The 13,307-nt window shown below is 35.3% G+C and overlaps 1 protein-coding gene across 2 annotated transcripts in view; it reads right to left on the reverse strand.

The window, feature by feature from the left end:
- USP9X (ubiquitin specific peptidase 9 X-linked) overlaps positions 1–13,307 on the reverse strand; it is a 100,453-nt gene that overhangs the window by 75,149 nt on the left and 11,997 nt on the right. For both annotated transcript variants that reach the window (XM_021682030.2, XM_044911799.1), the window contains exons 6-13: positions 12,430–12,545; positions 11,969–12,220; positions 11,757–11,895; positions 9,707–9,859; positions 8,506–8,610; positions 7,066–7,272; positions 5,660–5,796; positions 4,018–4,151 (exon numbers count right to left, since the gene is read on the reverse strand). In XM_021682030.2, coding sequence (XP_021537705.1) covers positions 4,018–4,151; positions 5,660–5,796; positions 7,066–7,272; positions 8,506–8,610; positions 9,707–9,859; positions 11,757–11,895; positions 11,969–12,220; positions 12,430–12,545 — 1,243 coding nt within the window. The remainder of the gene's footprint in view (positions 1–4,017; positions 4,152–5,659; positions 5,797–7,065; positions 7,273–8,505; positions 8,611–9,706; positions 9,860–11,756; positions 11,896–11,968; positions 12,221–12,429; positions 12,546–13,307) is intronic.

Consider the following 13,307-nt stretch of genomic DNA (forward strand, 5'->3'; position numbering starts at 1 on the left):
GCTCAGGTCATGATCCTGGAGTCCCTGGATCGAGTCCCGCATCAGGCTCCCTGCTCGGCAGGGAGTCTGCTTCTCCCTCTGACCCTCCTCCCTCTCATGCTCTCTGTCTCTCATTCTCTCTGTCTCAAATAAATAAAAATTTAAAAAAAAAATTTAAAAAAAAAAAGGTCCACTGAGCATCTTACTCCCACCATTCAAAAAATTAAACCCCTCATCCCGTGGATTTTTATTATCATCATCACATGTTCTACATGTATTAGTTGGCACACTTCCCTTTCTTTCAGCATGGACGCTGGGGTCTGTACTTTATTTAATGGATTTAGTTATTTTTATTATTTATTTTGACCTAATTTTGGCCAGTAAGAGCCAACTCTTATTTGTTTTTGACATGTCAACAAGATTTTTTTTTTTTTTTTTTAAAGATTTAAGAGAGAGAATGTGCACACCCGGCAGGGGCCGGGGGGGGGGGGGGTGGAGAGGATAGAGAATCGCAAGCCGACTCCCTGCGGAGTGCAGAGCCTGACTCCGGGGCTTGAACTCATGACCCCGACATCATGACCTGAGCCAAAATCAAAAGTCAGACGCTCACCCAACTGAGCCATCCAGGTGCCCTTAACAAAATTCCTCAAGCCCTTTCTAACTTTCTAAAATAAGATGTTGAAGGACCATCTTATGTACTTTCCTTACACCAGGCCCTGAATATAACCATTACTCTAGAGAACTACAATAAGCTATTTATAAAATGAATACTCAATTTTTTTTGAATCACAAAGAGCCCACACAGATTTCACTGTATTTCATGACTGATGGGTAGGAATGAGCCACAGCTAAGAAAGTCTAGACCAGGATTTGACCCTAACACAGAGAGCACTGTTGGTGAATGATGCTCACGAAGAAATCTTTTATGTGGAAAAATGTTCCCCCAAATTTCCAGTATTGGATGTAAATGATTGGGAAGAGGTCACTGGAAGTGGTAGTCCTTAGAAAACAGAATGCAAAAAAATGATATATAATGAAGATGAGTCCTACAACTCTATGCAGAAACCAGGAAAAATGGTAAATAAAACTATCAATAAGGGTTCAAGTTAATACAATGACGGGCGCCTGGGTGGCTCAGTTGGTTAAGCGACTGCCTTTGGCTCAGGTCATGATCCTGGAGTCCCTGGATCGAGTCCCGCATCGGGCTCCCTGCTCGGCAGGGTCTGCTTCTCCCTCTGACCCTCCCCCCTCTCATGTGCTTGCTCTCTCTCATACTCTCTCTCTCAAATAAATAAAATCTTTAAAAAAAAAAAAAATACAATGACTACCCTACCAGTAAGGCGAAACGTGAGTGAAAATTAAAAGTGGTCTTCTACATTGTTGTCTGCACTAAAAAACTTAAAAAAAAATTTTTTTTTAAGATTTTATTTATTTATTTGAGAGAGAGAGTATGAGAGAGAGCACATGAGAGGGGGGAGGGTCAGAGGGAGAAGCAGACTCCCCGCCGAGCAGGGAGCCCGATGCGGGACTCGATCCAGGGACTCCAGGATCATGACCCGAGCCGAAGCCAGTCGCTTAACCAACTGAGCCACCCAGGCACCCTGCACTAAAAAACTTTTAAAGAATGACTTGTAACCACCAGTATCTGAAGGCACCACTAGTGAGAACACATGAGTAAATATTGGAGATAATTTTAATAAATTCATTACTTTATCTACATAATATTAAAACAGGAGGTAGAGTCAGCTGACCATACTACTGTAAAAATGTTTTATTCCAAAACTAAAGATGTTGATGGAGATGAAATATGGGCAGGACAAATATGTAATACTGATATAACAGTTATCAGAAATTAAGAGTACCAGAAAATTGTGGAAGCTTGATGTCATCCTGTGAATAATAGGTCTCATACCTAATGAGATCTATGGAATACTTCCATTATACAGAGACAAAGACTGTAATTTACTTTAGAATTCCAAATTCAGGAATTGGTGGTTGATATTACCACAGAAGTGACTTACTACTGCAGAGAGTTTATTATAACAGGATAATTTTACTAGTTTTAAAAAGTGTACCACCCCCTTTCCCCATATTTAAGGATCTGTAGACTGATCGTTTGGTATTATTCAGTAGAGTATTGTAATTGAGGAAAAGTTATCAAAGTTAGGAGAAACAGAAGGTGTGTCAATGAATTTAGGGGAACATCAGTAACAAAAATCCAAGAGCTTAATACTATATGCCGGGCATTGTTCTAGCATACATAACTTGCCCAAGGTCATACACCTAATATGTTTATAGTCATTTTCAAATCTAGACAATCTGACTTGTATCCAAGAGTCATACCTCTAATTGTATGGAGCTACGGATAATTTAAGGAGGGAAAACTGAAGAGTGAAAACCTTCGTATGACAATACAATTGAGATGAGGCAATGATTCATGCAGAATTTGACTAAAACAAAGCCGGAAACCCTAGTGAGGCTGAACTGCACATGCACCATCATCTCCTGACTGCCCCAACAGCACAGTACTCAACTTTTGTCAATGAAAAGAATCGAAACATCACATACAAAGGAAGTAAGTAAAAATTAGCATTGTAGCACATAGGATTTATATGGCTCCATTTCGGGGGACGGCCTGCAATGGCACTTGTGAGGACTTTGTACCAGCAAGAAGAGATGAGACCATGACAACAAATCTGCAGTATGTTAAACTGAGCCCAGATGCTTGAGTGATTGATTGGGTGTATTACATGGAAACCTCCTGTACTTCTCCTCTCAGATTTTGGTTGCGTTTGGCACAGAACATAAATTACATGGTCACGTGCCAATATTGCTCTGATCATCTTATCATGCTACTTAGAAGGAACTCAGGCCTGAAATGGTACAAGCTCATTGCCTGGTGCCTATCAGTCACCTGATGCTTAGATTGCTTATCTAGCTCTACAATCTACTGCCTAGGTCTCAGCTGGCCCAGAGGTGGGTAAATTGAAGAACAAAGGAGTCAATACAATTAGTAGGCATATCTGAAGAGCTGCTTAATTTTTCCATTATGTTTATCTGAATTTTAGATGGGAATATACATATACATCCTATTTTAAAGCAAATCCTATGATTTATAAGAATCTTGGGATTTTATTCAAGAATGCCAAGATTCTAATCTACTCTTCAGATAATGAGTATTAGAAATATAAAATAACTATTGGCTTCTGCAGACTCTTATCTACTATAAAATGTTAAATCAGTAGTATGTTCAGTAACCATTATGCTCAATTCTATTTCTAGCAGTGGTAGTACAAAGTTTTCTTTCTGTGACTATGGGAACAAGGTTGGGCCTACAAGACAGTGGAATATGTACTAAAAATCCATCCTCACTCTAACACAGATAAACACAACTGCCAGAGGGCAAAAAGGAGTACTGAAACAGAGCTCCACATAATGGCAAGAACTTAAAAACTGGCTGTTGAAACCTCAGGAAACTCTACCCTAACACGGTTAAACAAATTCGCACTTTGAAAACCAGCATAAACGTGGATTTTTGTAGTTTCACATCGTTGTTCTTGTGAATTTTCTAATTCACAAAGTCTGAAAGATTTATGAAATAAGGACTTAGGATTATAAAGGAACTATAACATATACAAGAACAGACTTAGACAACACAAATTTTCATGAAAAAATAAAGGTGATAGTAGTAATGAAACAAAGGTTGAGAATGAGTCAAGTATATTCCAAAGAAGGTAACAACCAATTATATAGTACAGCCAGGCAGAACTCCCGGAGAAGAAAAAGAAATCAATTTAACAAGGGGATTGGGGAAGGTAAGCACTAAGAAAGAGCTGTGAAATGCTGGCTTGAAATTTACGGCGGGTAAAAATTCAGAGTAAAAATGGAACATAAGCTCATAAAGGAACACAGTTAATAAGACCCATTATCATCCATCTTTTAAAATACTTTTGTTGTCCATTTGTGAGGTAACTGATGAAAAAAATGCTGGGAAATTGCTGTTATTTCCTGTATTTTGGGTGAGCTCACAATACATACCTCTAGCATATAGCCTCATGCTTTCCATATAAGTTGCAAGGTTTTCTGCTACCAAAGTAACTAGGGCATGATTGTGCTGAAGTTGATTGATTAAGTCATGGCGATAAAATACATGGGGACTTCGCTGAGTTTGACTGAAACGAGAAGAACTTAACAATATAATTAGGCAATTAAACTCTGTTATAAGCAAAAGAGCTTATACAATCTAAATTCTTAGCTCCTACTACAAAAATTTAAAATGGTTTTCCTCATGACAGACTTATACTCTTGGCCATTTACTTTAATTACAGTATCAAATAATTTTTTAAAAATGTCTCAAAAATCAGACATTTATTCCATTTTTCTTATTTACATGGAAACTATAATGTTCTCCAATCTCACAACATGGGCATCTACTTCAACGACTAATTTCTACTCCTATACTACAGTAGTACTAAAGCACTTGTCTAAGTTTACACATTATTTCCAGAATTAGAGAACAGGAACATAATCCTTGAAAGACTAGTACCACAAAGATTATGCTACAATAGTGAAGAATTTGATCAAAGAAAATGCTTTCTGTAAAATTTTATTTATTCGCCATTCAAGGTACATTCTGGACACTTGGTTTGTAGCTATATTTGCCCACAGGTATCACCAGAAAGACATATAGTCCCTTTACAACCTGTTCTGATACCTTCACTGAAACCAATAAACTCTCAGAGCCATTACTATTCTAGTGAAGATGAAGCCACTGTACCCTGAAAGAGTATGGAAACTGCTCTTTCTACAACAGACAAATTAATTCATTTGAGAAAGGCAAAAAGGCTATTATGTACAGTGGCCCAAAAATAAAAATATGTCCCTCAAATAAATGTTACTGTTAATAAGATATATGTCCGGATTTCCTTCACTGTTTATCCCTACAGCTTTTCTAATTTCATATTTTTTCAAGCCTTTGGATAAAACTGAGACAAAGTTCAACCACTGAAACCAAAATATGTATGGCCTTTTCTGTCTTGGGCATAATCTTAAATAATCTGCTGCAAAGGATCTTTGGCAATCATAAAATTTTACACGTAAGAAAAACACGTTTCTTTCAATTAGTAAATCTTTTACAAGATGATATGACTGTTTAGACTCAAGGGTTATACCCAGGAATCCTGACCCCATTATTAAGTATTCTTGGTACTATACCTAGCTCTCTGCACATTATTTTTAACTTTTCACATTATCTGTTCCAACTCTTATAAACAGAAAATACCAGAACAAATTATTCTAGTAACGAGAAGTCGGCATGTAAGAGGATTATATTTGAAGACCACTATTTATAAATACATACATATATACATACATAACAACCACTTAACAGAAATTTAGCTAAAATCAATCAAAAAATATTTTAAACCGTATCTTATCATCTTTCATGAGTAATACAGAATATTGCTGATTCTGGTATTTATCACTTAATTGTGGCATACCTTCTCATCAATAAAATCAAGGATATAGATATGATACAGGAATCTTTTGTTCCAAATTAACCCTTCTCTTAGCCTATCAACTCCCCACTCTTTCCTTTGAAAAATTTGTTTTTACCAAGTGACAATGCTATTTCTTTTCAATAAAATATAAAAATATTGAAATTTTCTGTTAAAAGCCTTACCTCAAATTTTGAGGGGCTTCACCAAACAAACTACAAATTTCTCTAATTTGTTTCAGTGCAGGAATTACCCATTTGTCATTTGTACGAAGTTCTTCTATAAAACGATCTATCCACTGGATCTTCTGTGTGTCACGGTCCTTAAACAAACAATTTCAATGTTTTAGATGGGTCATACACAGGAAAACTCCACCTCCAATGATAAAATAAGGCTTTTCTTATAAGATCATCATCACAAGCATGTAGTAATTGCAGGTAAGAGTTTAAGAGTGTTTAAAAGCAGTAAATACATTTTTATTTCACATTTACTACCAAAACTACAAAAAGTAAAACAGTAGTATCCAATGTTTCAAAGAATTCTATCATATAGTAAAATTCAGCAATAACATATAACCCCAATTGTTATTCCAAATGGGATTGTTTTAGCATAGTGAGGGACACCGAAAATTTCTATTTTCCCAAGAAAATAATGGTATGGCAACTAAGTTAAAAAAAAAGTTCCACCAAAAATCAATATAGGGACATATGGACATATACACAGAAAGATAAAAGGAAAGCAGTTATAAAAGTATTATAAACTCAAAATTATTTCAAATATGATGTTTCACTTTTCATACCTTATTTACTCCTTCCCCTAAATCAACAGTAATCAGAAATATAGGTTTCTGCACCTAAGAAGTTTAAGTTTGGATTACTTTGTGTGTGTGTCTCTGTTTAATGAAATAATTTAAATTGAAGCTTCTTATTAGTATTTGGTATACTAAGTGTTTAATGACCTGTTACAAGCAAGTATAGGAAAAAAAACCTGAATGGCACCTGAATCACATACACCTACTTGATCTTATTAGCTCTCACCTACATTTCAGTTCATCAGGGTAGCAAATAGTTTCAACAAGTGGAAAATTAGTTAATCAGCAATTTTCATTTTACCATAAGTTAATAGTTAACATACTACAAGTTAGAATCCAGGGAAGCTGTTGTATGATTTGCTCAAAGGAAAGGCTCAAAATGTTTTACTATTTAGAAAATTCTATTAATTTTTCTTAATTTCCCTGTGAGCAAAGAAAACTCAAATTCTCTTACCTCTAAAGTCCCTTTAATATCTTATGATCTATTTGAAACTGATATTTCAGCACCATGCATCTGACAATACTACCACTATATAACCTGTTTTGTTGTTTTTTTTAATACTGTCTTTCTCCCAAGGAGACTAAAATGCTTTTCAGATGATACACAAAATTTTGACATAGAGACCTAACATGAGGAAGGCAGACTTACTGAAGAAAGTGAGTCAATTCTTGAAGATCATTTCAAAAATAACATCAAAAGATGTGGAACTATTCTGTATCTAAGCCATCCTGAGAATGAAGGCAAGTGTCAGAAAAAGTGAACAAAGGGGCACATCTTACCTGTGAGCAACTATAATCTAGTATTTTTATGTGGGCACTGAGAGCCAGGTCCATGATGTCTACAGGTACATCATCACTGTGGGCCAGATTCCACAGTAGGTTCAACACTTTGTGTGCCATTACACCATCTTTATCATCTTCTGCGAGGCGACGTATCAGCTCAAGTAGCTTTTCACGCTGCTTTTTACTTGCGTTTGTCCAACTGGCCTAGAAAAAAAATTTAAAAATGACATGAAAACAACACATTTACCCATCAGTGATTAAGTGTCATGGGATTAACGATATTCATGGGAAAAACATGCTGAGCACAGAATTATTCTAGTGATATCCGAGAGATAAGACAGGGCAGAATTATAAACATGAGGACAAAAAAAAAAATCTCTATTTATAGAAATACCTAACATTGGGGTTTTTCAACCTTGGTACTGACATTTTAGGCTGGAGAAATCTTTGTTGTGGGGATTTTCCCGTGCACTGTTTAGGAGCATCCCTGGCCCCTACCCCGTAGAAGCTAGGAGCAACTCTTCCTCCCACCTGTGACAACCAAATTATGTCCACATCCTGCTATCTCTGACAGTGGGGGTGAGGGGTACAGAACTGGCCCGTTGAAAACCACATTCCATTTACCCATTCTACATAGCAATTTTCTTGCTTGCTATTACAAATAATTCTGCTACAAATGTTAAACGTGAATCCTGGCGTACACATGCATGAGTTTCTCTAGAGGATATACTGAGAAGTCAAACTGATGAGTCATGAGAATCCTACACTTTTCAAGAGATATCAATCTACTTCCAAGATGGTTGTAACAACTTATGTTCCCACCAGCAGTCAGTATAACAAGATACCTTTATCATCTAATGCCAGTTGTTAATGGAACACTCCTCATGAACACTGCTATTGCCTTAAGGTCGTATGTTCTTAGTCCACAAATTCACCAATCATGGTTTTCACAAACCCAATACTAACAACTGTAGAGAGACCACTACACAATATGGCCTTAAAAAGTGCATGATGATACCAATGCAGGTATCGCTACAGGGGCTCTTGGGCTACCTTATAAATTACATTTCCATTTGCCTGTGCACCCCAGAATACCAAGCTATTGGTAATCCCTTGTTATTGACATTTTATTTTTTATTGCAACCAATCATCCTTCCCTGAAGTCCTACAGTGCATCTGAACCTATAATAAAAATTCAAACTGCTAGGGGAAAGAAATCCAAACTCACAACCTGAGTTTAAAAGATTCCGTATTTATCAGGGCTATTATTATAAAAATGAACATGAAGTTCTCATTGGAAAAAAAAAATGACCAATTCCTTCACACCAGAAATTGTTCAATAATTTCTATTGAAGTATTTATTGGCTAAGAGCAACTCACAGATCTAATAAGGTAATTTTATTAAAATGAAGTGGCACTACTTTACTATGCTATTACCTTAAAGCAATCAAAAAGATGATCAAGTTGTTCAGGAGAAAAATCCCACGCTAACTTTGCCAGTAGATCATGTACATTCTTCACAATGGCTTCATGCTTCCCTGCCTATTGAAAAACCAAAAGTAACATAGCATATTAGAATTTGAACAGCAGATAAGTTGTGTATACACAACTGCTGGCAGCTATTAATTAAACTATTCCCACCAGCTTCATCTAAGTGTAGAACATAAGAAAATTCTTAACATTTTAAAAATGCTTTAGAACTGGCCTCTAAAGCCTGACAAATTAATTCCTTGATATACTGGTTAATGGTTACTTAGGAATTCATGTGAGCCTTTATTACAATTTACTGAATTTAACGTGCCAATTTCAACATTGCAAGTAGGAGAACAATAAGGCACACCAATGGTACTGTTCCAAAACTGGAACCTTAAGCACTCAAAGGGCAAACAATGTTTTCTTGGTTTCTACAGACTCAAAACATGAAGCTTTGTAATCTTACAACTCAACTATACTTCCCAAGTGATCCCAGTAGAAACTTGTCATTGAGGTAATCAAAGGAATCACCTAGTTTCTAGCTATGAAACCAAAAAAGTTACTTATCTTTCAGAAAAGCTATAAATCCTTTGGACTATTACAAGGCTTCATAAATAATCTAGTGATTTAACTCCACTGACATTAAAGTTTTTTCTAATTAAGTTTATGAAGAAACTAATGTAACATTGTGTAAATAAAATACTTGAGTCAAAAATCTGTAGGGACAATTTAAAAAAAAAAAACAAAAACCACCACCTACAAATTGCTAACCTGTACCAAACATACAGCAAATTATGAATATATTTAATTATTTCGGGGCGCCTAGGTGATGCAGTCAGTTAGGTGTCCGACTCGTGGTTTCTGCCCAGGTCTTGAGGTTGAGCCTTGTGTCGTGCTCCGCACTCAGTGCGGAGTCTGCTTAAGACTCTCTCTCCCTCTCCCTCTGTCTCTCCCCCTCCTCTAAAATAAATATTTTTTTTTATGGATCTTTAAAAATATGTATTATTGGCTATTTAAAATAGATTTCTGTAAATCACGAGCATTTAAACATACTAGAAGTCAAACACTGTAAGTGTTCATCCTGTTTCCCAACTACTATATTCCTTTAGTTTTTATTAGTATCTTTCTTTTAGAAACCAAATAGTTACCATATGAAATTTCTTACCTGTGCTGCCCAGATATTATCAAGATCTTGTAAAGTCAGAGCTTTTTCTTTGATGACAAAACGAAGAATCTTCTCTAGCTTTTCTACATACTGGGGTTGATGCAGACTATCTCGCAATACTATGGATAAGATATTGTTCTGCTGTATCCATTCCTAAACATAATTCAAAAACTTGATTTAAAGAAGTAACTGAAACACAAGCTTTTAAAAAAAATATGTATGAAATATCATTCACACTTTAAACATAAGTATGAATTAAAAAATACAAAATAAATACAATAATGTAATAGGCTTAATGTGCTGTTTTAATTCACAACTATGGAAAAACCAAAATAATTTCATGGAACTTAGATTTTACACATACAGAAATGTTTCCATGACTCAGAAATAGTATAATTATTAAAAAGATTCTACTCCAGCATTTACACAGAAAAGTATTATTTAAGTACAGCAAGCACCATGGTTTAGGTAGAGTGGGTACAAGCCCCATTTTAACATTTTTGGTTTCCTTACATTGGTTGTGATTTTGATGAAAACATGCCCTCTTAATCTTTTGCTTTTATTTATTAACCAATTACGCTATTACTGCTTATCCAATAGCACTTTACTCTTCCAAACAATCCTAATGAGGAATATATTATCCTATTATGGAAGAATAAAAAGGCTCAGAAATGTTAGAAGTGGAATTGGAATTAAGGCTGCATGCTTCCAAAGTCTGCGTTTCTGTAACACTATGCTATGTTGCTGACTGGCATTTATTTAATATCTATACCAGCAGAAGAAAACTCTAACTCATGATACAAAAAGGTAATAGCCCATACTGTGTAATTTACAGTATTCAACTTAATGAGATTAAAAAAGTATTAAGACCCCAAATGTGCTGGAGAAGTACACTTCTCAGGTGGTAAAGGTCCATTTTTATTTCTAACCTGTTGCAGGTACATTTATAAAATACAGGAATTATGTGGCAATGTCAAATTGCTACAAAAGTTTCTGAACACTTGATGCCATTTTCTGTACTCCTCTAGCATTGGCGACAGTTCAAGGACCAGAAGCAGACCTCAGACCATACTGACAAGCACTGTGTTCAGAATTCCCACAAAGTAGACAAACAAATCACATATACAAAATCAGATGTTTAACACTTGACCCTTAACACAGAGCCAATGTCTACGCATCTTCCACATACCTTTTATCACATCCTAATCACTGTCTCCCCTATTAAACTGAGGCTGGCATGAGGGCAAGGACAGTTCTTTTACCGATGTCTGCTCAGTACCGTCAGACACTATGCACTAAAGTTATTCGATCAATACTTTTCAAGTGGCATACTTATATATTTTAAAACTACAAAATAAAGAAGTATCTATGGTAAGGGGTGCCTGGGTGGCTCAGTTGGTTAAGTCTCGGCTCAGGTCATGATCTCATGGATCATGGGATTGATCCCCACGCCAGGCTCTGCACTCATTGGGGAGTCTGCTGGAGATACTCTCTCTCTCTTGCTCCTTCTGCCCGACCCCCAACTTGTGCACTAAAATAAATGAAATCTTAAAAAAAAAAAAAAAAGTATTATGGTAAATAAAGTTTCCTAAACATTCAACATTAGGATAGTATGAATAGAAGTGCTTAACTTTTTAAAATAATAAAACATTAATTCACGTACATCTTATTCCAGTAATTGTATAAATCTGTAAGTGGCATCAGTCAAATGAACAATAGGCCACTTCATTCATCAGATACCAGATACTATCCAATCTATTCTGAAGATCATCTTTATCTACTCCATTTCAACCAATCCACCCAAACAAGCTAATAATTACTTCAGAATACTTACATTCAGCATTAAGTTTATCGAAGATGTGCGAAGATACCTGTATCACTACCAAATAAGCTATGCTATTATAAAAAGTTCCAAGGATTGAGTCATAAATCAGTCCCAACACCTCCCAGTTTCAAGGTTTTCTTTAAAATGTTGTAACATTTGGTAAAGCCATTCTAATTTTTGCCTTAGGCAGATTTTTACTCATGAAAGAAGAACCAAAGGACTTACTGCCATTCGTTCAGCTGTAAGCCACTCTTCCTCCTCGGGGTTACCATGCCGATGAGTATAGTAAGACACACTAGATATCACCTTATTAACCTCATTCAGTGCATTCATCTTTCCATTGAAAGACGAAATTTGCAGTAATCTAGAACAGAAATTCAGTGTTAAATATGATTCTAAATATTCACACAGTTTATTTCAAGAGGAAAATATCTTACCTAAGTATCATTTTTAACCTAAATATTTCTAAATTTTTTACAGTTTCTTCTTGTCCTGGAACCCTTGAAGCTAAATTCTTCAAAGATTTAATAATCATTGAAAGAGCATCATTTTTGGCTTCATTCTTTGCTTCTTTTTTCAGCTCTTCATCAGTTAAGTTTTCTAAAAACTGTGGAACCATTTCTATTACTGGAAGAAAGTACTTTTTCACTGTATGAAGAGTGAGAAACTCATAGCATTGCCCAAATGGTCTGAAACAAGACAAAAAAAAAAAACCACAAAAAAACTCTTGTAATACTCATTTTCTTAAAATCAACTAGGACTGAACTCATATTACTTTTTTAAAAATCCAAGTTATCAGTTAAAGAAGAAACCATACTTGAAAAAAGAATATTTTTATCAAGGAATTAAGTAGCAATTCCTATAACGCACTGAAGATTCATTTAAAAACATAACTTACTTAATAAGGGCTGCAATTATTTGAACATTTAATGCTGATCCATTAATAAAACGATCATGCAAAATCTGGAACCCATTTAAAGTGCCGAACTTGTTGAGAAGATCCACCAGCCAACCCTGTAATACACAGTTAATGAAAAAGGTTGACTTCCTGCTTTTAAAAAGAAAAGCACCATCTGAAGTAATTTCTTGATTGAAACGAACTAGAAATAGGAAACTCAATAAAAGAAAATCATCATGTAAAATCATCTTTGAAATAAAATATTACATATTATTCACAGTAATCTTGTCTGTGAGAAAAAAGCATAAGCAGCAGTACAGATTAGATCACGAAGGCACAGTTGGTTGGTTGTACCAATAGAGCTGGTGAATAGGCATTAGAAGCCATGTTTCTATTTCAGAGATCCCACTGTAGAAGAATATCTTATTATCTGAAAGTTATTTTTAAAAATTGAGGAGGATTAAAAAAAAAAACCTCTTTAAAAAATAAGAAAAAGATATGTGGTAACCTAAGATAATGTTTGAATTCATTTTTTATTGTAGTTGTAAATAATTAAAAATTTCCTGTAAATACAATAATCTTAAAGCCTGAAAGTGAACTATTAATTAAAGCCAATCCCTGGTATTATATCTGTTGCTCCGGACTAGAACATGCTGGTTGATGCTTTTGCTGGCTCACATGAGTGCCCCAATTCTCAGCTTAGAGGTAACCAGATGCAGTAACTATGGACTGTCTTTCACTCTTCCCTAAGGGACAGCAATAACTCACAGCACAATGAAATTGGGATAGCCAATGGTTTGTGGAGTTAAAAGCATGCTTACGTGTAGAAACTTAAGAGGTTATATACGGATCTAAGAATCAAATCTATCTAAAAATTT

The sequence above is a fragment of the Neomonachus schauinslandi genome, chromosome X, assembly GCF_002201575.2.
Source record: "Neomonachus schauinslandi chromosome X, ASM220157v2, whole genome shotgun sequence".
Classification (NCBI taxonomy): domain Eukaryota; kingdom Metazoa; phylum Chordata; class Mammalia; order Carnivora; family Phocidae; genus Neomonachus; species Neomonachus schauinslandi.